Below are 23,833 nucleotides of genomic sequence, written 5' to 3' on the forward strand. Positions count from 1 at the left end.
CATGAGCTGCAGTCACCCCCTGTGAACGTAGTGTAAACCTATCCTGTGTTTACTGAGCATGAGGTTCAAAAGGGTATGAGGTAAAAGGCTGTGTAACAATAGGGTAGATAATGTTATAGAATACAGCTTGTTTTCTCCCACAAATAATGATCTCTAGGTAAAGGCGCTCTGTTTTTCAATGTACTGCTTAAGATTTTGATGCCCCCCTCCCCCCCTCTTTTGGTGGATATGTTTTTTTCGAGCACTGAAAGCTATAATCAGTGGTGAGCTGTAGCTGGTTCGCGCGAACCGGTTGTTAAATTTTGAAGCAGTTTTAGAACCGGTTGTTAACCCGCTTCCCTGCAGGGGGCACTGAGGCTTTGATGGGCTCCGGCCGGGAAGTGACATAATTCCTCCTCCGGCTGCCGGGGGCGCTGCGCTGCGAGAGCCATGCGTGCTGCCACCTGGCCCTGGGCACGAGCCCTGGTGCTGCTGCTCCCCTGCCCCTGGGGCTCCCGCTGCTGCCTGGTGGGTCCCCGGCTGCTCTGCTGGGCCTGGGCTGCGTCCTGCTGCTCTCCCCGTGAGTACCCACCACCCTGCCTGCAGCCACCCCCTGCCTCCAGCCAGCCCCTGCCGCACCCCCTGCCCTGCCTCCAGCCAGCCCCTGCCGCACCCCCTGCCCTGCCTCCAGCCAGCCCCTGCCGCACCCCCTGCCCACACCAGCCCCTGTCTCCAGCCACCCCCGCACCCCGTGCCCGCAGCCAGCCCCTGCCACACCCCCTGCTCTGCCCGCAGCCAGCCCCATCTCCAGCCAGCCCTGCACCCCCCTGCCCTGCCTGCAGCCAGCCCCTACCTCCAGCCAGCCCTGCACCCCCCTGCCCTGCCTGCAGCCAGCCCCTACCTCCAGCCAGCCCCACACCTCCTTGCCTCCAGCCAGCCCCGCACCCTCATGTCTCCAGCCAACCCCGCACCCCCTGCCTTTCCCGCAGCCAGCCCTGCACCCCCTGCCTCCAGCTAGCCCTGCCCCACGCCCCTGTTTGCAGCTGGCCCCACGTCCACTGGTGCCCTACAGTTCCCAGGGCAGTAACCCTGCACACATGCTTCAATGAGGGAGGCAGGGAGCAGCTGGGACCCACACATGTGCACACCCTAGGGTGACCAGACAGCAAGTGTGAAGTGGGGGGGTAATAGGATCCTATATAAGAAAAAGACCCCAAAACCAGGACTGTCCCTATAAAATCGGAACATCTGGTCACCCTAGCACATCCCCAGGGAGTGGCAGAGACCCACACATGTGAAATGGAGCTCATTTCTAGTTCAGGCCCATCTTTTTAAAAAAGAACTTTAGGCAGGGTTAACATACATCTGTATTTTCCTGGATAGGTCAGGCTTTTTCGTTCTTAAATCGCCATCCGGGAGGAATTTTTAAATTTTAATTTTTAAATTTAAATTTTAAATTTTAAATTTTAAATTTTTAAATTTTAAAAATTCCTCCTGGGAAAATACGGATGTATGATAACCCTGTTGGTACAAAAAATACATACTGGGGCACATCCCTTAAATCAGAACTTTTTATAGGGAACCGGTTGTTAAGATTTTGGCAGCTCATCACTGGCTATAATTAAACAGGTTTGTTCCTGCAAAGTTGTATGCTGTAACAGTGTGGTTAGTGCATGTTTCTGCGCAGCTCATCTGACACCATGCACCGCAGAGTGGAATTCAAAGAATATAAAAGGGAAGCAGAGCAGAAAGATACCACAATGGGATTAAATGAGAGATACTAAGCCATGACCCTTGTGAAACAGTTGGGTAGTTTTATATTAAGGAAGCCAGTTTCATTTTTTTGGTATAGTTTTTTTTCTTGCCTAAGATGAAGTTCTTTGGTTTGTAATATAAAATTGTACTGAAGTTTAGAGAATGTCAACACACTTAGGTATCTTTTACTTGTACAAAAACGGGCACATTTTTAGATTTTGGCTTAGTAAGCAGCTGTGTTTCCAGTAAAGCTGAAAGTTTGTAGGAAAAATACTTCTGTTTTAAATAAAACAGAAATCTCTTCTGTTAATTACCTAAAATATTATGAGTCATGTCTGTCCTTTTCTCCTTGAAAATGTGAATTAAGGTGTGTACAACTTTGTGTTGCATGTACTGCTTACATATGGGAAGCCCCTAGACACATATAACTCCTGGTGTTTGATGTCCTGAGTCATATAAACATAAACAGTGCTCTCAGGTTCTCTTTGTAACTGTGATGCCCCCAGATGAAAAGGAGGGAAGTGAGGGTTTTACCTTTTTGGGGAGAGAAGCAAATCCTACCAAAATTCTTTGAAGGATTTTTGCTCTCCTATATCATTCTCCTGATTGATGTGATCTTAGAAATGTAGGCCTGAAAGGGTCTGTCTACACAGCAAAGAAAAACCCACGGCTGGCCTGTGCCAACTGACTCAGGCGGTGGGGCTGTTTCATTGTTGTGTAAACTACCACGCTTGGGCCGAAGCCGACATTCTGGGACACTGCGGGGTGGGAAGGTCCCAGAGCTTGGGCTTAAGCCCGAGCCTGGAAATCTGCACAGCAGTGAAACAGCCCCGCAGCCTGAGAGCCCTGCAAGCCCGAGTGGGCTGGCACGGGCAAGCCGTGGATTTTTCTTTGCTCTGTAGACATACACAAAGGGACCTCAAGAGGTCATCTCGTCCTGCGCTGAGGCAGGACTAATATGTGACTGCAGTTGGTTTGGAAATAATTCAAGCAAGGCAGCTACACAGTAATTATCTTCTGGTCACAGTGTAAAGGTCGTTTTAAAAAAAAAAAAGCAGTGAATTTTTCAAAGGATTCCCCCCCTTTGTAATTAAAGGGTGTGGTGCTGGGATTAAAGGCTGGAGTCTAAATCTAGAAGATGTATTTGTTTTGCCTGCTTCTAGGTTAAACATTTGTCTGTTACAAAATGGCAGCTAAACTGTATAGGCAATTTGGCCAGTGTTAAATAACCTAGCAAAGGCCCTAATAATAAACTAGGTTTCTAATAATAAAAAACTAAATGGGATACAAATTTCAAACCTCTTTTTGGGTGAAAGATTTGGTCAAAGTAAGTTTATTTTTGAAGTTGGAATTTGTATAATGGAACTCTGAGTTCAAAATATCCATAAACGGATTGTAAGAATATTGAAAGCAGTGTTGGCTTGACTGTCCCTCCCCTCCTCCCCCCCCCCCCCCTTGGTTTATCAGCTCTAGTCTGCAGTTGTTTTCATGTGACTTACATGCAGGTTCTACACATATGGTAGAATATGCAGTTCTGCAAATACCTTTTTACCTGGAACAGTAACCTAAACAGCACATTTCTTGGAACACTCCTGCTCTGTTTGGTTTTGGTATACAACAGTATGTTTTGTGTTAAAGGAACGCTGACCAAACAAATTAGTTTATTTAAAAAAAACAACAACTTTGCCTCTGTTATCAACATTGTGTGTTGTTAGAATTAATAACACGTTCACAGTCCATTTTATTGTTCACTTTTATGCTGTTTTTCTTTTTAGTATTTTTTCAAGGTTGGACCATGAAACTAGGCCTTCTCAGTTTTACTTTTTTTAGGGTCAGTCTCACTCCAAATGCACATTGTTGCCATTTTGGGTTGTACACTGCAGGGGAACGTATATTTGCTGTACAAATGCTCTCTGGGAATCTTCTTTATGTTCTTCTTAGTGTTCCCCTTCCCTCCTATGTCCCTAGATCCGCCAATATGCACAAGTTGATATTCTGCATAATCAATGCCAGCTTCCCCCTTATTTTGAGCAGAATCGCTGACACACATACACTTCTTCTGTTCATTGGGAACCAAACAGAGAACCTTGCTGTGAAACTAACCAACTCCATTTATGGCAACAAGCAGTGTGGTGGTGGCGAAAGAGTGAATATGTTCTCACAACAATAACCAGCTCTTTGTGTATGGTGTTACCTCGATAGTATATTGGAGAGGATTATCTTTTAGAACACAGTAGAAGCCGTATTTTATGATTGGGGGTTGAGGCATTAATAAAACCATAAAGTTCATAAAACTGAACACCTCAAAATTACAGTAAGTATGGTGTGTAAGTAGCAGTGTGGTGCACTGCATCCGTTTCTTCTTACTGTTCAGCTCTCTGCAAAGCGATTTCCGATGCACTGAAGGCATTGGAATGAGGAATCAACATCACTTTCACATGCTGTTTTTTCCCATCTGAGGAAAAGAGGTTCATGTAATTGGTTGTTTGTGAGATTGGTGTTCATAAAACAGTTTGCTGTACTGTCTTTGGAGTGAAGAGTTCTCTTTTTGTCATGATGTGAATTGTTTGGAGTTAACCTTGGATGTGTCATAAGAATTACTTTAATGTATTAAACACTTTCACAATGGACTCTTTGTTCATGACTGGGACTCTCCTTGGTGCTTCAATAATACTAATAAATACTGAGCTTCCTATCTCCCTGTGTGAAAGTAGTTGAGTTGGTGGCTCAAAATGCTTTGAGCTAATCCAGTGCTCTAAACCCTTAGAAGAACCTTCTTCTGATGAAGTTTGAGTCCCTGACCTGTTGATTTAATGCAACTTTCTTAGGTATATAATGCTTGTAAATTCTTTGGGGCAGGGGCAGTCTCTTTCATGTGGTCTCTCTAATCTTAGCTGATTTCAAGTTAGTGAATAGAAACACAATAAAAGTCTATAGGGGATGCAAGTTTTAAGGTAACTGAAGTAGCTTTTTGCTTTAAACAAGAAGGTGAATCTGATTGGAGGGTTTATTTTGTCTTGGGAGAACGATTTGCACTGAGGAATTGACATCAATGCATGATGCCACTTTGGACTTGTGCTTATAGACTCCATCTATACCTCAGCTACTTCAGTGACAGACACTGCAGAGAGATGTGCGACTGTTAGGCTGTGTGCACACGAGAGATTATGTCGGCGTACATCCCGTTACTCAGGAATGTGAATAAGCCATCCCCCTGAGCAGTGTCAGTTACACTGACCTAAGCGCTGGTGTGGATAGTGCTGTGTTAGCGGGAGAACTTCTCTCTCTGACATAGTGACTGTTGTTTGTAGGGGCTGGAGTAATGAAGTCAATGGGCGAGCTCTCTCCCATTGCCTTAGAGCGTCTGCACCATGTGGCTGCACCTTTGTAAGCTCTAGTGTAACCATTGCCTTAAGGGCAGGTGGAAGCCTATTCGCAGTGAAGGTTGCACCCTTAAAAGAGTGCAACATTAAAGATCTTTTTATTGCTTAGAAGATCTGGTTTGACCTGAACATTTGCAGATACATTCTCCTTCGCCTTCAGGGTAAATTAGCGTGTGTTTGCTTTCGTCATTTAAAAAAATACTCTTCTTTGACATTTTCTTTTTATCTCCCCTTACTTGTTTGTTATACCTACACACTTCCCATAGAGTCAGTACATTTCCTTGAGACTGTGCTATTTGAAGAAAATAAGCTGTAATTGTACATGTAGATGTACTGAGACACAATGCCACATAAGAGATAGGTAATGTTGTTTTATTACCTGGCTGTAGCGTCAAACGAGTAAGAGGGTCTTTCTGTAGCTAATGGTCAACAGAGCTCTTTCTTCATCTGAAGTAGTGGAGGCCTGTATCTTAGGAATTAAAAAACTAGTGTTCCAGTTCCATCTCTGCAAGAATTGGGTATGTGTGTCATGGAGAGTGAGCAGTTCAGATGGCAGTTATAGTCCCATTTTAAGACTGATTTTGATTCTCCTTGTAACCCCAAAATAAAGAGAAATCCTTATGCGTTCAAATGTGTAGGCTTAAGGCAACAGTAACAGTTGTATAATGTGTGCATGCTTGTATAGGTTGACATTTTCAAAGCAGTGTATAGGATTGGCACACCTTTTCTGGTGATTTAAACTGGAACCAGTTCTGCACAAACGAACACACACTTTGTATATAATACACATGTGTATCTGAACAGCAGTGGTTTAAATCTTATTGAAATTCAGATGTAGAATTTTTACACTTAGTGTAATTCTCATCAAACTAAGGGCATATCTACATTGCCCTGTAGTTTGGGCTATGGGGGCATGAATTGCTGTGACAGCAAAGTGCTGTGCAGTAAGTCTCCTGTGTGGATGCTGTGGATGAGAACTTAAAGGTCCCCAGGTCCTCTTCAAACAGTACTACTAGGGACCTTTAAGTTTGTGCCTGCCACGTCCACGCAAGGGAATTACAGTGCAGGATTTCGGGGCATGCTGCTGTTCACATTCCCGTAGTCCAAACTGCAGGCAGCATGGTCATGCCCCAAGGAATCTCCATGTCTTGTATGTGTAGATAGAAAAATGGTCTTTTAACTATGTAACCATGCTTACGTAATCTTTAGGAATAGTACGCTCCCAGAGATTTGTCTGTGCGTCTTTGTGTGTAGAGAAATATAAACGTTGGGATTTTGTGGGGGAGAAAAAGGCAAATACAATATTTCGTAGATTTCTAAGAGTTAACGCCAAACAAGGCCATGAATTAATTTGCACCATACTGAAGTGGCTTCATGAATTCCAGAAGCAGTTTCATCTATTAAAGTTGTATGGAGAGGGGGTAGAGAGAATTTTTTGCTGTAAACAATCACAAAATGTCAAGAGGGAGACGTGAAAAAATCCTATATTGTTTTGTCAATAAATTATTATTTCTCCTACATAGATCACAGAAATAGGACTTTACTCTGGAAGCAGCAATATTTGATACCCCAAGCAGCTTATTCCTAGCTCAGCTCACACTTCACTGAATACGCTGATCGATTATCCGCGGCTTAACCAAGCCTTCTCATTTCCTGCCTTCCATTACTGTGCTCAATCAAGCCCACGGTTCTTTGTGGCCTGGCTTGTGCACTGAGATAAGCCATCAAGGCATGTTTCTATTAGAAAAGCTCCTGTAGATGGAACAGTCATTAGATAACACTAACAGGTTTAAAGGTTGCAGTCTTTGTGTTGGTTCAGGTTAAGAGGACAGGAGCCAAAAGGCAGCCTTCTTGAGTTGTTCCATTTGAGGTGCAGGGAAGATTCGATAGCATAGTGCCATATTTCACACTCTTACTAACCTAGTTAATGTCAGTCTTCCTTGCTGAATCTGAGCACTCTAATTTTTTTGGCAATATTACTATGCTTAGTAGCAATCATTTGCATCACCACTCATGTTCATATCGAATTGATGATGAACAAGATTAATTTCTAAGTAAATATGCTGACTACTCTCACGTTTCAGTTCTAAAGATGACCTTTATGTTGCCAAGATGGGTTTTTGGTTTATAAACAGCTGTTTGGTATTTTCATAATTTAGTCAAGAAATCAAGAGTACAGAAAGTGCTGTCCTGAGGGTGCAGTTGTGACCTTGAGGAAGCCTGGAACCAACACTTTCAACCTAAAACAGGAAGAAAATACATGCCTGCCACAATTTCTTCACCTTCTGATTTTGATTTTTTTCCAGAGGGTTAATAAAAGTATTCCTGGTTTTCATTTGAAAATAAGCAAGTACTGAAGTAATTTCTCCTACAGCAGGAGACAAAATGTTGGTAGCAATTCTACACACAGGAAAAAAAATCAATCAGTGAAGCAAGCAAAATCTACTGCCCTTTGATTAAAGACAGGTCCGTTCTGTGTTGTTAAGCATAATTGGAACTGTTCCCTGGAACAAAAAATGATTCCATTTCAGAGACAAACATTGTTCAAAAGATTGTTAATACATTCAAATAATCCACAATAATAAAAGATAATGTCAATTTAAAAACTAGTTTTGTGGGTCAGAGCGTCTGCACATGGCAGCATGTAAAGTGTTTCTTTTAAAGGGGAGGTTATTTTAAAATATTTAAGTTAATGTGTTAAGATCTCTTACCCTAGAATTTATCAGCTGATCTTTTTGTGTAAAGGATTTCAGTTCTGAATAGGAATTTTAAAGGAAGGAGAGATTTTCCTTTTCCTTGTTTTCCACCTTCCTGTTTGCCACTTTGAAATAGCTACTGCTCACTGAATCCAGCATGTCCATCTGTCATCTCCAATGTACTGTATATTGCTTCCAAAGCTACTTGTGATTTAACATAGTAACTAAATAGGGCAAGTAATGAGAGAAACTGCTTAAACCACTTGGAGAGGATCTGTGGGACATCTGTGACCATTTGCACAATTTGTTAATCATAACCCTGGGAAGATATTCTGACCCTGTGAAAGCTTTACAAGAGATTTGAATATTAATGTGCAATAGCTAGGTTTTTAAAAACGTGTATGTTAAGAAAGAGGCTCGCTACTTTTGATTTGTCAAATGAATTTAATTGAACCCAAACGATACTTGTGCCACTTTTATAGACTATTTGGAATTGTAGTTCGTACTCCAGAATAAAGGGATAATTTATTTCACGTGGAAATGGATCAAGTGTTTGTGTTGCAAATGGGTTGCTAACAGTAACATGTTTTATTTACAAGCCAGGTATAGTCTTTATTTTCAGTATCTGTGGTTGGAAAAACCTACATGCTCTTTTATTCTGAAATATTCCAGCAGTAGTTGACACAGTTTTTATTCAGTGGAAGAGAGAAGCTAAAGGGGAAAGAGAACCTTCTAAATTCAATAAAATGAAACTTAAAAATAGTTGCCATTCTGAGGATGCATGCTAGTTCTGAATTTCATAAATATCTGCCTGTCTGTAGCTTTTGTATGAATGTCTTTAAAAGATCCATATAACACTTAGTTAACAAGAGGACGATTGTTCTGGTGGGCACACACGGGTCCTTTAAAAAAAAAAAAAAAAAAAAAGGCTGTCACAAGTTGGCATCTTGAGACATCGTGGTACAATCTACTCTGTAACTGACTATAGTTTGACTTGGAAACTTGGCACGCAGTACAGTATGTCTAGGAATTTTGTTGCAAAGACTGATATAGTTGTAAGGAACAAGTTTCTCATAGACATTTTTATATTTTCAGTGAGATTGGAAGATCAGATTTTTAAAAAATGCCCTGCTGGAGAGTAGATATTCAGAACAATTTTCAAGAGTATGCTTTTAAATTAATTGGACAAAAAGCGCAATCACTGTAACAAGAGACCTTAAAGGGTAGCTCTGATTTGAAAAATACTTTTTGATATTGGTGGAGCAAAGATTGCAGCAAATTAGTATGTCAGAATATTTTTAGTTGCATCATCTGTCTAGGGATTTATATATAACTAGTGATTTGCACACCTCGATTGTAAACAGCAACATGTTTTGTTGTTGCCGCATTCTGCTTGCAGCCATTGTCCTGCCATATAGGTGCACTGAATGATGAAAAAGAAGGAACAAGTCAGCATTCTGGAGTAAATGTTGCCCATCCATTTTGAAAGATGGTGTCTGTACATTCAGTTCTCGCTGGCTGACGGGTTAGTCAGCTGGCAGAGTTTCTACCCTGTTCTTTCTTTTAAATTGCATTTCAAGTGCCTGTTTTTACTGCAGTAACTTTCCTTTTAGGGGTGCAAAGCACAGGAAATTGGTGCTTTGTTTCCATACCCCAAAAGATGTCTGCAAATATGCGATTATCCACAGAACTTTGAAACTCTGGTTATGCAATCAAATATTTAATTCCACCTTCTTCCCCATCCCAGTTACGAAGTTCTAAAAGTGTATTATTCCTGCCTCTGAGCTTCATAGAAAGGGTGTACAGACAGAAAATAAAACTTTTTTCTATGGTATAAAAGCCCCTTTAATGTCCCCCCCCCTTTCTTATTTGCCTCTTCAGGACTATAACTGGAACTATCAATCTAAAGCAGTCAGTACTGTTCCTGAAATCGCGTGGCAGGGTTCAGTGTAGGGTGACTTTTGTTCAATTAACCCTATCAGTGTCCTTTGAAGACACCATCCTTAAAAAAAAAAAAAAAAAAAGTAAAACAATATTTAATTACTTTAAGGGGATAACCCCACAGTAACCTGTGCTCATGATTGTGCTCTCCTTTGGTAGGCATCATTCCTTCCTCTCACTAATTTTAAAAGTTTCATTGTTAGCTTTACAATCACGCCACCTCCCTTAAATACATATATGCATAATTTTGATTTTCAGGTCTGGGTTACTCCCATCAGTAAAACGGTGAGATTCATTGAGATCATCTTGAGTAACCTCATTATGCATTAATTAGAAGCCCCATGCCTTCAGCTCAAGAAATGCATGTTTAAACGACTCATTTATTTATTTTAAGGAAATGTTTCCTCACATGTTACACTGTCTCAAATACAGGCCCTGCACTGATCGGTTAACTTGGCAGTGTAGTGGTCTTCTAATTTTGTAACAGGTGGGCTCCTTTGTTGGATTCATTTTCAAATATTTCATAGGTACGTGGCTACAGCAACATGGCAAATGTATTCTGAGGTCAGGCCACTACCATGTAAACTCTGTGTTAGGTGCCTTTGTGTAAAAGGGAAATCTAAATAAATCTTGCTACTCAGTCCACAGTTGCAACACCGCCCTCCCTCTCCTCCCCCCTGGTACTGTGAAATAATATCCCTTTTTATTAATATTGCAAAGCCAACAAGAAGAAAAATTAAAAGCTACAATCAAGGCTTTCAATTTAGGGGGTTAATTTTTTTCTTTAAATCAAGTCCACTGAGTCAGTTCACCTTTTCCAGAGTCTCTTCAAATGCTGCATCAATGGGGTTGGAGATTCCTACCTCCTGTGTGTAATTCTTGCTGACCTGGATCTCTGTGCCACCTTTTGTTGAAACTGATGAGTTGCGTGAAACTGGCAAGGGGATGCAATGCAGACATACATTTGTTTTATTAAATTTGGAGGTGTGGATTGTAGGGAAAAGATAAAACCTAAAAAAAAAGAGACTAGTGAGCCTGGGGTGAAAAGAACACCAGTAGATGGGTATTGGCAAGTATTTCCCAGTTTAAACGGAACTGGAATATCTGCTAGCTTGTGTTACTGTGTTAGGGTTGCCACAGGCACTCAGTATGAAGCCAAATATTTAAGACTTCTGGCTTTCTGTGGGTAAAAAGACTGCCAAAATTAATTGCTGTCTAAATGGGCATTTCTCCTTTCCCTAGTCTCTACCCAAATCTCTATCATTTTTTTAGTTCTGCTGCTAGTCATTTGCAAATTAGAAGGTGAAGTAAGATGAGCCCAGGGAGTGGGCAGACTGTGAGCAACGGGAATAAGGCTTTACATGAAATCATGGATTTGCTGAAAAATAACTGTGTTTTTCTACCAAAATAACAGACAAAGAGCAACATGCCTTAAAATAAGGTATATTTATATGGTACTTTGACCTTCTAATAGCATCTTCTCATAGACTTTAAGGCCAGAAGGGGCCATTATAATTATCTAGTCTGTTCTCCTGCACATTGCAGGCCACAGAACCTCACCCATCCACTTCTGTAATAGACCTGTAACCTCTGGCTGAGTTACTGACGTCCTCAAATCATGATGTAAAGATTTAGCATTACAGAGAATATACCATTGACACTTGTTTAAACCAGCAAGTGACCCGTGTCCAATGCTGCATGCATGGATGTTGGGGTTCTTTATAGATATTAATGAATTAACCCTCAACACCCTTGCTAGAGAAGGAAGTACTATCGACTCTATTTTATGGATCACAGAATTGAGGGACAGAGAGACGTTAAGTGATCTGCCCATGGTTGTACAGGCGGTCCATTGCACAAACTGGAAAGGAGACCAAATCTCCTAGTTCTCTCCTTTAGCCACAAGTCTGTCTTTAACTTGATAAAGTATAGTGGACCTTTAAGAAATTATATTAAAAAAAAAAATGTGGCCTCTCCATATCGCCACTTGTGGGATGCCTCCTCCTGCAGTGCTGCTAAGCGTCAGTTTCCCAGGAAAGCAGTGCCCTTCGGGATTGCAGCAATGTCCCCTCATGGCACTGAATGGTCAGAGCAGAGGTTATATGAGGCCATACACTCCACTACTTTATCTTCTTCCTTTCCATGGCGGGCTTTGCCGTTGCCTGGAAAATTGTGTGTGTGTGGTGTAGGGTTTTTTGCCCAAAACTCTCCTGTTGATTTCCTGTTACAGTTCAAACTCTTAATAGTTTAGCTACATTTTAGAAGAGTAATTGTAGGTAGTCACAGTTCACATTCCTGGTCCACCTCTCGTTTTTTGTTTTGGACATCCCATCCCATCCAAAAGATAACACATACTAGGTTTAAATTGCATATTTCATGCCCCTCCATCTCCCTGGATGCACATACGGCTGCTTCCTGTGCCTTGGGGAAAGCTATTCGTTAGTGGTGGTTCAGACTGATGGTCCAGTTTCGGCACAGAAGTACAAGCACCCTTGACTCCAAGCCTTCCTCTTGAGGGAGGCCTATGAGCCAGGAAGTCCCCAGATCCATCCTTTGTTTGGGGTCCTGTTCCTGTCTGGGAAGTGAGGGGATAGAGAGCAGAAGTCATCAGTGCCAGAACTACCACCTACCTTGGGTACCAGTTAAAAGAAAAACGCACTGCCACTTCCAGAATGGAAGTGCACTGGAATGGGAACCAGGCTCCTGTCAATCTGGTGATGCTGAGGTGCCAGAAACTTAGATGGTGCCACTTTCCAGATAGGAATTAGCTGGTATGATTTCCTTGGGGCCACAGTCTGTCTGTACATGGGAAGCCTTCAGCTAATTGGTGTCAAACTCTCCTTGGATCTAGCATCTTGTTGATACTCAGCATTCGAGTACTCAGTTCTGCTTTTCTGTCCCTCAAGCATAAGGATAAGAGGATGCTGAGTTTGGTTGGTTCCTTGCACGGGGGGACTTGGTATTGTCAGAGAGGAGGAAGGATAAATGTTGCTGTGGCTACCTGGCATGGATGGGCAGATCGGAGGTCTTGGTTCTCACTTACTTGGTGCCACACTTGCCTCCAGCTCTTCCTGTAATATCAGACTCATAGACTTCAAGGTCAGAATGGAGCTTTGTGATCATCTAGTCTGACTTCCTGCATATTGCACGCCACAGAACCTCACCCACTCCTGCAATAGACACCTAACCTCTGGCTGAGTTACTGAAGTCTTCAAATCATGGTTTAAAGACTTCAAGTTACATAGAATCCACCATTTACACTAGTTTCAACCTGCAAGTGATCTGTGCCCCATGCTGCAGAGGAAGGAGCCCTCCTTCCCCCTGAGGTAGGGGAGGGCTCTCTCCCAATCTGATCCATGGCAAAATTCCTTCCCGACTCCAAATATGGTGATTAGGTGGACTCTGACCATGTGGGTAAGACCCGCCAGGCAGATACCTGGGAAAGAATTCTCTGTAGTAACTGAGCCCTCCCCATCCAGTCTCCTGTCTCCAGCAGTTGAGGATTTTTGTTCCTGGCAGTTGCTGATGGACCACATGCCATTGTAGGCATCCCATCATTTCCTCCATAAACTTACCAAACTCAGTCTCAAAAGCCAGTTAGGTTTTTTTTCCCCCACTGCTCCCCTTGGAAGGCTGTTCCAGAACTTCACTCCTCTGATGGTTAGAAACCTTCTGATGTATTTATAGAAAGCAATCCTATCTCCCCTCAGCCTTCTTTTGGTTAGGCTAAACAAGCCAAGCTCTTTGAGTCTCCTCTCATAAGGTAGGTTTTCCATTCCTTGGAGCCTCCCAGTAGTCCTCCTCTGCACCTGTACCAGTTTGAATGAATCTTTCTTGAACATGGGAGATCAGAACTGCGCACAGTACTCCAGATGAAATCTCACTAGTACCTTGTGTAATGGTACTAACGCTTCCCTGTCTCTACTGGAAATACCTTGCCTGATGCGTCCTAGGACTGCATTAGCCTTTTTCACAGCTGCATCACATTGACAGCTCATAGTTATCCTGTGACCAATGAATACAGCCAGATCTTTCTCCTCCTCTGTCACTTCCAACTGATATGTCCCCAGCTTAGAACAGAAATTCTTGTTGTTAATCCTAAATGCATGACTTTGCAGTATTAAATTTCATCCCATTTCTATTACTCTAGTTTACAAAGTCATCCAGATCTTCTTGTATGATATTCCGGTCCGCCTCAGTATTGGCTATTTACCAATGTCATTTGCAAATTTTATTAGTGCATTCTCACTTTTTGTGCCGAGGTCAGTAATACAACTGTTAAATAAAATTGTTCACAAGACTAATCTCTGAGGCACTCCACTAGTAACCTTCCTCCAGCCTGACCGTTCTTTTTTCAGTATGACTTATTGTAGTTGCCCCTTTATTAACAAGTTTCTTATCCACCTTTCAGTTCTCCTATTAATCCCCATCTTCTCCGATTTAACTAATACTTTCCAATGTGGAACTGTATCAAATGCCTTGCTGAATTCCAGGTTAATTAGATTTTCTGCATTTCTGGCTGGTGAATCTTGCCCATATGCTCAGGGTTCAGCTGATTGCCATATTTGGGGTTGGGAAGGAATTTTCCTCCAGGGCAGATTGGAAGAAGCCCTGGAGGGTTTTTTTGCCTTCCTCTGTAGCATGGGACACGGGTCACTTGCTGGAGGATTCTCTGCTCCTTGAAGTCTTTAAACCATGATTTGAGGACTTCAATAAGCTCAGACATAGGTGAGAGGTTTATTGCAGGAGTGGGTGGGTGAGATTCTGTGGCCTGCATTGTGCAGGAGGTCAGACTAGATGATCATAATGGTCCCTTCTGACCTTAATATCTATGTATCTATCTATGTATTTCCTTTGTCTAGAAAAATTCTCAAAAAAGGATTTCAGGCTGGTGTGGCACGATCCACCTTTTGTAAAACCATGTTGTATTTTATCCCAGTTACCATTCACCTCTATGTCCTTTATTACTTTCTCTTTTAAAATTTGTTCCAAGACCTAGCATACAATTGAGGTCAAATGAACAGGCCTGTAGTTTCCTGGGTCATTTTTTTCCCTTTCTTAAAACTATATTAGCAATTCTCCAGTCATAGGGTACGATCCCCAAGTTTGCAGATTCATTAAAAATCCTTGCTATTGGGCTTGCAATTTCATGTGCCAGTTCCTTTAATATTCTTGTATAGAGATTATCCAGGCGCCCCAATTTAGTCCCATTAAGCTTTTTGAGTTTGACTTTCACCGATGAAGTGAGCTGTAGCTCACGAAAGCTTATGCTCAAATAAATTGGTTAGTCTCTAAGGTGCCACAAGTACTCCTTTTCTTTTTGCGAATACAGACTAACACGGCTGTTACTCTGAAACCTCGAATGTGGTAATTTCTTTCTCCATATCCTTGTTGTCATTAGCCATCCTGCCACTGCCCCTTAGTCTCATTAAAAACTGAAGCAAAGTATTTGTTTAGGTGTCCTTAGAACTCTGTCAAGCTCTCCATCTCTGGTGATGGTGTGGCTCTCTCCAGGCTGACTCACTTCTGTCATTCACCAAGTTCCAGTTTTGTGCTGGCATGATCCAGTGGTGGTTCTCCTTCAGATCTGGAGGATGTAACTCCTGATTCGGACTCCCTGTCCCAGGTGCTGTGAGGATTGGCTTCTGCACCATCCAGGGTGGCATTAGAGGCTTACCTGGGTAGCTGTTGTGACAAAGGGAATTGTAGCTTCTAGGTAGTGTTCATGAAGGGTTTTGCCATGGTGGCAGCATTCCTCGGGCATCAGGGAATATGTGTGTATGCATACTTGGACAATTAGCTGATTTATGCTTGTACTTGTCAAGACTTAGAGGGAATCCCTGGGTCACTACTTAGGTCGTAGATAGCCAGAAGAAAATCTTTATACCCTTGCATCTGAGTTCTTCCGCTGAAGGCTTTTTCAACACTTGCCAAGTGAATTTTTTTGGATCTCATGGGCTGGCAGTAAATTGTGCTCTGAACATAGGAGACATGAAGGCACCTTCACTGTTGTCTTTGTTCGAGACTAAAGGACAGTGTACTGACAGGAGTCTTCTCCATCAGAAACCATTCTAGGTTGGGTACTCACTCACAAGTGAGAACATGGTGGCTGGAATCCATAAGAAGCCAAATTCCCTATCAAGTTCTAGAGCTGTGGGCCCTATGACAGGCTTTCATATCTGCTTTATCTTTATTCAGAGACCACATAGTTCAAATGATGATGGATGACACAACAGCAGTACTCTCTTAACAAACAGGGGGTTGGGGGTTCTCTGATATTCATTGTGTTGGGAGGAGATGGTCTTCTGACACTTGTCTGACTCATTGGACTCATCCTGTGGCTCTTCTGCCTTGCTGGCAAAGAAAGCAGGTCCTTGGGCAAGTTAAGTTGCAGACTACATGAGCAGAGCCGTCTGTGAAGCAGTTGGATCATCTTGTCCAGGAGATGAGGATGTCTTTCCATAGATCTCTCTGAAGGAAGCAGAAGTACAGTGTCTTCTGTTTTGCTCCAGAGGAAAGATGGAGAGAAACCTGATGACAAATTTGTTTCTCTTGGACTAAAGCATAGATCTGATAAATACTCCCACTGATTTCATTACTTACTTTGGTGATTAGACAGGACAAGGTGCCTCATTCATTCTTGTCATTCCAGGTTGGGCTGGATGAGAGTAATACTTGGAACTCCTGGCACTCACGAGTACCATCACTAGATAGTCTCCGTTCTAACCCATTCTACTCCTCAATCTGCAGTCTTTTCACCTCATGGCTTGGCTCCTGAGACACTGACTATTTATGATCTAGTATGTTCTGCAAGAGCATGGATTGTCTTGCTGCAACCCAAGAAAAGCTTTCATGCTGAAGTGTTGTTTCCCCCAGATGGAAACAGTTTTCTCTGGGGGCAGCAAATAGCCTGTCTCCATTTTCTGCTCTTGTTTAATTGATTTTGAACTACATGTTATTCCCAAGATATCTTGTCTCAGGCTGTCCTTGTCCTCAATCAAAGAGCACTTACCTGCATTACCACCAAATGACAACTGTAAAATTGTCAGCCATCCGACTGTTGCAGGATTCCTCAAAGCAGTGTTTACTATCTCCACCAGTCCGAGAACCTGTCGCATGTGAGATCTCACTGGGGCTGAGACACAGTTAATGGAGGCACCTTTTGAATGCTCTGTCTTCTGCCTCTCTCACAACAGCATTTTAAATCAGTTAGATCTGCAAGAAAAGTGAGTTGCAGGCTTTGGGGGCTGTTCTCTTCCTCTGCAACCACATTCGTGGTCTTCCACAGAGGAAAAAGTTCTCCTTTGTTCCATCCAAATTTTCTACCTAAAGTAGCATCTAGTGTTCCACTCAAAGCGGACCACTAATCTCCCCAAACTACCTTCTTACCAGTGGGAAACTAGCCTACCTATCCTAGATATTCAGAGGACTTTGAGTTTTGATTTTGGATTGTCCTAAGGTATTTGGGAAATCAGTTTTTGCTTCCGCAATCAGTTTATACCTAACCAGATTAGGTGATGCATTGAAACATTATGCATTTTCTATGGTGTCAGTATCTCAGGTTGTTAGAGCTCACTCTGCCAGGGCCAAGATGGCACTGAGAGCCTGCCTTCATAACATTATCATGGTAGAAATCTGTCGGCCTTCTACCTGAAGCTCTTTTCTCATGTTTACTCAGCACTATTCTCTTGACTGGGCATCTGCAGTGGTTTGGTTTGGGAGAGCAGTTTTGTAATCTTTGTTTAATTAAAAACCCTTATGCCTCCTTCTTGGGAGGTGTCACGCTCGCTAGACCCTACAAATGGGAACATGGAGAGGTCACCTCAAAGACATTGTAGTTTTGTTCTTTGAGAGCATTGCTTCTGCATTTTCATGCTCCCCTGCATCTTCCCTCTTACCCTTGGAGTTCTATTCTCTGAAGGACGTTGGAGTTTAGTGGAAGGAACTGAGGTGGTTAGAGACCGTGTGGCCTCTTGTGACCTCCACTCTGAGCTTTCGGAGTTGTGAGGAGTGGTGGTGAGGACACAGGAAGCACTGCTTTCCTAGATTTCAGAGTAGCCTGTATCCGCAAAAAGAAAAGGAGTGCTCCTTTTCTTTTTGCTTTCCTAGAGTTTCTAAAGATTTGCAGTGCAGCGAGAGAGAGCACATTTCCCCAACTGGGAATATGCAGAGACAGCTCTTTCAAAGAACTGCAGTTACTGCTGGTAAGCTTTCTTTCCCCCAGTGCTTGCATGTAACTCATTATCATTAAGAGAATTTATGCACTTTCATTAAGAGGAGAAGAAAACCTTTAGACCCACAGTTACCCTTCCTGCCTATGAAATGTCGCGGAGATTTAAAAAGGGTGGGCCGACTTAAGGTACTTTCGGGGATAGTGATATTAGCCAGTGAACCTGGTACATCAGGCAAGTCATTTATCTTTGACATTATTTCTCTAAATCTTCAACGAAGTGTAGGTTCTTCTCTGAAGCTTGGACACATTTTCATTGCAGTTTGTTTTTCTGAACTGTTTTTTCAAGTCAAAGTATACAGCACATGTGGTAGTAATAGTGTTTGGAGATCTTTTTTTTGACACAATGCTGCCACTAGCTGGCTCTTCTATGGTATTACGTGTGTTTTTTTAACCAGAGGCTTAAAGAACAGTGTTTAATTGCAAGTTCTGCGTGTTTTTGATTAAATAATAATAGACATTGTTATAACAGGCTAAAGGGGACTGGAGGGACAGCAAGAACTTTGACTAAACAATCCATAAATATTTTTAATCTAAATTTAAATATTTTGAGGGCGGTCTTAGAACTGGTAGGAAAATTGCAATGTAAAAAATAAACATTCTGTGCTTGCAGTTGCCTCATTCTGAAGGAATGTTAATTTCCCTTTAGGCCTTCCTCTGTTTTCCTAAGTGTTCTGGAGTAGCAGCAAAAATTGGCTATTGAGGGATTCAGAGACACATTGAAGCAAAGATTCTATACATGTCATAATTTTCTTTATCTACAAATTATTCTCTTGGTGAGAGGGATTTACATTTTAACTTCTGGTTGAGAAGTTGGTAACTGTGGGTTAGATTCATAAACATGATGGTCAAAGCAATGTCTCACTGGGAAGGCTTGTGGGAAGTCTGCTGTCTAAAAATGGCCCCATTGGGTTTCTATTCTTTTTGCTGCCGGGAAGGAGTTGATTGTAGCTCCTCTGTATCTGGCTAACATTACTTTGGATTTGTTGGAAATTGATGGGTAAGAAGATTGCATGAGTGCAGTGAGAGCCTAAGGATGCTGCTGACTCCCCACTTCCAGGTTTGGTGTTGGCTGGTCAAGCAAGTGCACCTAACGTTGCATGGAAATGGATGTCACTTGTTCTCTTTAGTCTTATTAAGGATGAAGGCCTCCTCTGCTACAAGTACCACTGCCCTTGGGGTTTCTTATGTTATGTGAAAATTTTTCTACTTTTGATTCTCCTGACCTCAGATTTTGTTCAGTGGTACTTAAGTGTATTGCTTTGGAAGGTGTGTGTGGCAGCCATTATCTCAATTCCTTTTCAATAATGCCTTAGACCTTCTCTTTCAGAGCAAACGGGACCATCTCCTTATGAATGTCAAATGGTACTATCGCCAGTCTGAAGTCCCAGATTCAGTCTATCAGCATTTGGTTCAGGACCGACACAACGAGAATGGTGAGTCATCCTCTGTAGGGTCAATCTTAACTTGCTTCTACGTGGTCATTTACTGGGGTCAAGGGGTGCTTACCAGTCTCTGGAAAACAAGATAAATGTTTTTGCATAGGGATGCGAGATAAGAATTGTCAGTGTGAGCCAGACGTTAGAATGCAGATGATGAGGTCCCTGAATATCTATGCCCGGGTTCATTTTAGCAGCATATGGGCCCTAACCATAGCTATTATCTGCTGCATCTCAGTTATGATGATTTACTGTATGTATGTATGTACTGTATGTATTTAATGTTGTACTTGGAGACAGCAGATGGGTAAAGTTATTGGCATCCCTTGAGGTTTTTTTGGACTATACAAATAATTAACATTTATGAGATCAAGTTGCGTTAAGGATAAATCATGTAGCCCCTTTTACTCTTGGATGCCTCTGACATACGTATTAGATCTAAGTTCTTGCTGAGGCGTGATTATTTAGCCTTATCCTAATGTGTATTAGTACTCGCTGTCACATAGTACAACAGTTAGTGTTTCATTGGAAGCATTGCTAACTGATTCTTTCCCCTCTCTTCCACCCACCGTTTTTTGGACTAAATAGGAATGGCCGTACTGGGTCAGACCAATGGTCCATCTCGCCCAGTGTCCTGTCTTCCGACAGCGGCCAGTGCCAGATGCTTCAGAGGGAATGAACAGAACAGGGCAATTGTCGAGTGATCCATCCTCTGATGTCCCATCCCAGCTGCAAAATAATTAACTGTTGGTCTTCATAATAGTGGCAGAGACAGGAATTCTTAAATCTTCCAGGATCATTTTTGCCTGGGCTTCAAGAGAGCCATAAAACTTGATTCCACTCTTCCTGGCTGGAAATTTCCTTGGGGCAGCCTCAAAAACGTGTAAAACCTTTGGAGGTGAACTGTGATCTCAAAAAAAAAAAAAAAAAAAAAAAAAAACCATCAACAAAAAAGTCATGCTTTAAAAATGGAACACTGCCACTCATATTTAAGTATCCAAATAGATTGGCATACAGTGGAATAAATCTATGTATATTTTCTCTTTAATGGTGATGTTAGGAGGGTTGTTTTTGTATGTGCTGTAGTAAAATCTGCATGAGTCTAATGATTCACTCTCACTGGTTCAGTTTAAACGTTTAACCCTGGAAATATGGGCACAAGGCCAAAGCCCACATTTTTCATAGCTTTGTGCTTTCTATTAAGTAGCATAATCTGTGCGTATAAAAACTATTTTTATGTTCTTAAGTAGGGATTATTAAAGGCATCATTGATGACTCCATAGTCAAGGTTTGCATTTTGGATTTTAACTACCTATTTTAAAACATGAAAACAAATGTTCTTCACAGCCAAAATGACACCACTGACTTCCAGTGCACAGATATTGATCAAAATGATGATGTATAAAATTTTAGAAAACTCCAGCATGTAAAACTGTATAGAACAGACTGTCTGACAGACAGAGCGGGGGGGGGGGGGGGAGTGGGGGGGCAGCATGAGAGGTTACAGAAGAAAGTGCTTGCTGTGTAGAGCTCTTTAGACAAGGCACTTTCTCCTGCTGTGCCCAAAAGAGTTGTTCCCTTCCTGCACACTTCTTAAGGGGTACAAAGGGAAAGCTCCTGTCAGCAGACCTTGTATAAAATTGGGCTAATAGTATTTCCATACCAAATGGGGAGCACTGATCCGTTCATATTTATGAGCTGCTCAATATTATTTTAGTGGGTGCCACAGAAAACCCTATTTTAAAATTATATTTTCAATGTTGGTGTAATCTTAACATCTCAATGACTGTGTGTGTGTTCAAGTAAGTATTAACCTCAGGCTTCAACCTACAAAGTGCCTGTGAAACCGCAGAGGTCGATGCTTTGGGACTCTGCAGCTAATGTCTTTTTCTCTTTTCACAGACTCTGGACGAGAACTTGTTATTACAGATCCAGTGATCAAGAATAGAGAGCTCTTCATTTCAGATTATGTTGACACTTATCATGCTGCTGCCCTTAGGTAAGTGACAGAGGACCTGGTGCAGCATCCCACAGCAGGCTTGGCAGGGAAGAAAAAATAGCACGGAAAATCTTAGAATAGAGGAGGAGAGCTGTCTTTTGTCCTTTTCTGTTTGGGGAACATTAGCATATTGCTCAGGCTCCTTCTCACCACATGCAATAATTAACTTGTGTTATCTGTTCTAATTTGAAAAGAAGCTGTGATTCTAAAATCTCATTTTAATCTCAGCTCGTCTATGGTGTTCAGAAGATATTGTTTCCCATCATTGCAAATTTAGATTATTGCTAGTTATTGTAGAAATGGTACCCTCCCTTCCTCTCTGTTTCATTTCACCATTAACAATAACCTCCCTTTGTAAAATGACTGTTAGTGCAGCCCTGATAAATTGCATTAAAGACTTTTGCTCTGAGGCAGAAATCATTGTAGCTCAGTTGAGAGCTCCATTAAAAGCTAGCTGTATAAACAGAGGCGGTAACGGACCCCTGTATTGTTCTCTGTTATCTGCCCTTCCCCAGGGGTTGCTGCTCTCTTTGCCCAGTTAGTTTTTAACTGAAGTGGCTAACCTTTGACCATGCAAAGGGGGAGACACCATTACTTACAAATGTTTTCTGATAGAAATACTAAGGCATTATTTTTACTGGCATCCTTTGAGTTTTCAGCTTGCTGAAGAGTGCATGGATATTGTCAAAATGTGAACTGAATAATCTCCCTGATAATAATGCTCAGATGGTGTTTCAGTGAAACCATCTGGAGACGTTTTCTTTGTTCAAAGCCACTTCTCTGAAGCCCTTTACTTCAAGGCAAATTAGCTGCAACTTGTGCCGTAGGGGAGGTGAAAAAAATCTTTTATTTGACTTATTACAGGATTTTAGATAAACTAAGAAAATTCCAGTGGTGTGCTGTAATCTTCCTGAAACTCCAAAGTGGTTTTTATGTCTCAAGGAAGGTAGCTCTCCCATATTAAATTGACATACTTGGAGAGAATAGCTAACGAATGTGAGGCTGGCTGGATTGTTGAAACCAGGCTTGTAAATTTAATTGTCATCTTTGACATTGAGAAACTGAAACATGTGTGTGGAATTTTCCCTGGGAGTATTGTAGACTCTTCTGTGTTCTCATTCTCTTCCCCCTTTATTTAAAAATAAATAAAATAAAACCCAGAACAAATTGGAGGCAACATGAAACACACAAAGTTCGTAGATTAATTTGAGACAAAAGACTGATATACCATAAGTCGGATTCAGAAAACACTCACCATGAAAATATTTTAAATGACTCTTTAGACTACACTTCCTGTTGGTTTATGGTTTTATTTTCATTATGGCTTACCTCTTCGATTTGTGGCAGTCCTTGTATGAATGTTTATCAGTTGTATTCTAAAACTACCCCTTTTGAAAAATGAAGCAGAGCTTCTAGTTACATTTCTAAATGTTAAGTTTCAGAGTAGCAGCCACGTTAGTCTATATCCGCAAAAAGAAAAGGAGTACTTGTGGCACCTTAGAGACTAACAAATTTATTTGAGCATAAGCTTTCGTGAGCCACTGAATGCATCCGATGAAGTGAGCTGTAGCTCACGAAAGCTTATACTCAAATAAATTTGTTAGTCTCTAAGGTGCCACAAGTACTCCTTTTCTTATTTCTAAACGTTGACACTCAGACACATATTTGTTTGCATAGCAAAGAACTGAGTGCATCCTTTCCACTCATTCTCCTCTAGCTAGTAGCATTTATTATGTGCCAGTAATTTTCACAGCTGCCTACAAGACACAAATATAAGGAGTGTCACTTCCCTGAAGATCTGACCACCTAAATGACAAAATAGAGAAGACTAGATGCATTGGGAAGTCCAGAAAAAAGATTAATTTTAAATTTAATTTAATAAATTAGAACATTACCATGCCCTCCATGCAGATGTCTGTCCATGACTACACAGAAAGCTGATGACAGAGTAGGAAATATAACCAAGTATCCCAGCTCCCAGTCCACTGCTCTGATCAGTAGAAAACTTTAACTGGAAAGTGCTTACAGAACACTATGTAAGTGTATAATAAACACAATTGTCTTTCACTTCAGTAGTAATACTAAGTATTACCTGCATAAAATTCCATGATCAAAATATTGTATTGCTTTTATGTGTCTGGATAAGTGCATATTCTTGATTTTATTTATTATTTACTGTACCAGGTGAATTGTCTTGGGGCGTTATTCAAAGGAAAGTTTAGAAAAATTTGATCTGCCTTAAAGTTATCTGATCAAAATTTCCTGTGAAAGATAAAAACAAATACCACCAATTTTTAATTCCCTATCTTTCCTTTCAAGAAATTTAGATAAAATGAGCAGTGAGCAGGATTGTCAATGCTTCAAGAAGGCTACATGTTTGATTTAAACTGCAGAGGATTTTAACATTGCAC

The 23,833-nt window shown here is 41.5% G+C and overlaps 1 protein-coding gene across 4 annotated transcripts in view; it reads left to right on the plus strand.

Annotated features, from left to right (window-relative positions):
- The window catches only part of RERE (arginine-glutamic acid dipeptide repeats), a 412,980-nt gene that overhangs the window by 206,149 nt on the left and 182,998 nt on the right, over positions 1-23,833 (plus strand). For all 4 annotated transcript variants that reach the window (XM_074975155.1, XM_074975156.1, XM_074975154.1 and 1 more), the window contains exons 4-5: positions 19,315-19,420; positions 21,326-21,422. In XM_074975155.1, the coding sequence (XP_074831256.1) occupies positions 19,315-19,420; positions 21,326-21,422 (203 nt within the window). The remainder of the gene's footprint in view (positions 1-19,314; positions 19,421-21,325; positions 21,423-23,833) is intronic.

This window comes from Natator depressus, chromosome 18 (genome assembly GCF_965152275.1).
Source record: "Natator depressus isolate rNatDep1 chromosome 18, rNatDep2.hap1, whole genome shotgun sequence".
Taxonomy (NCBI): domain Eukaryota; kingdom Metazoa; phylum Chordata; order Testudines; family Cheloniidae; genus Natator; species Natator depressus.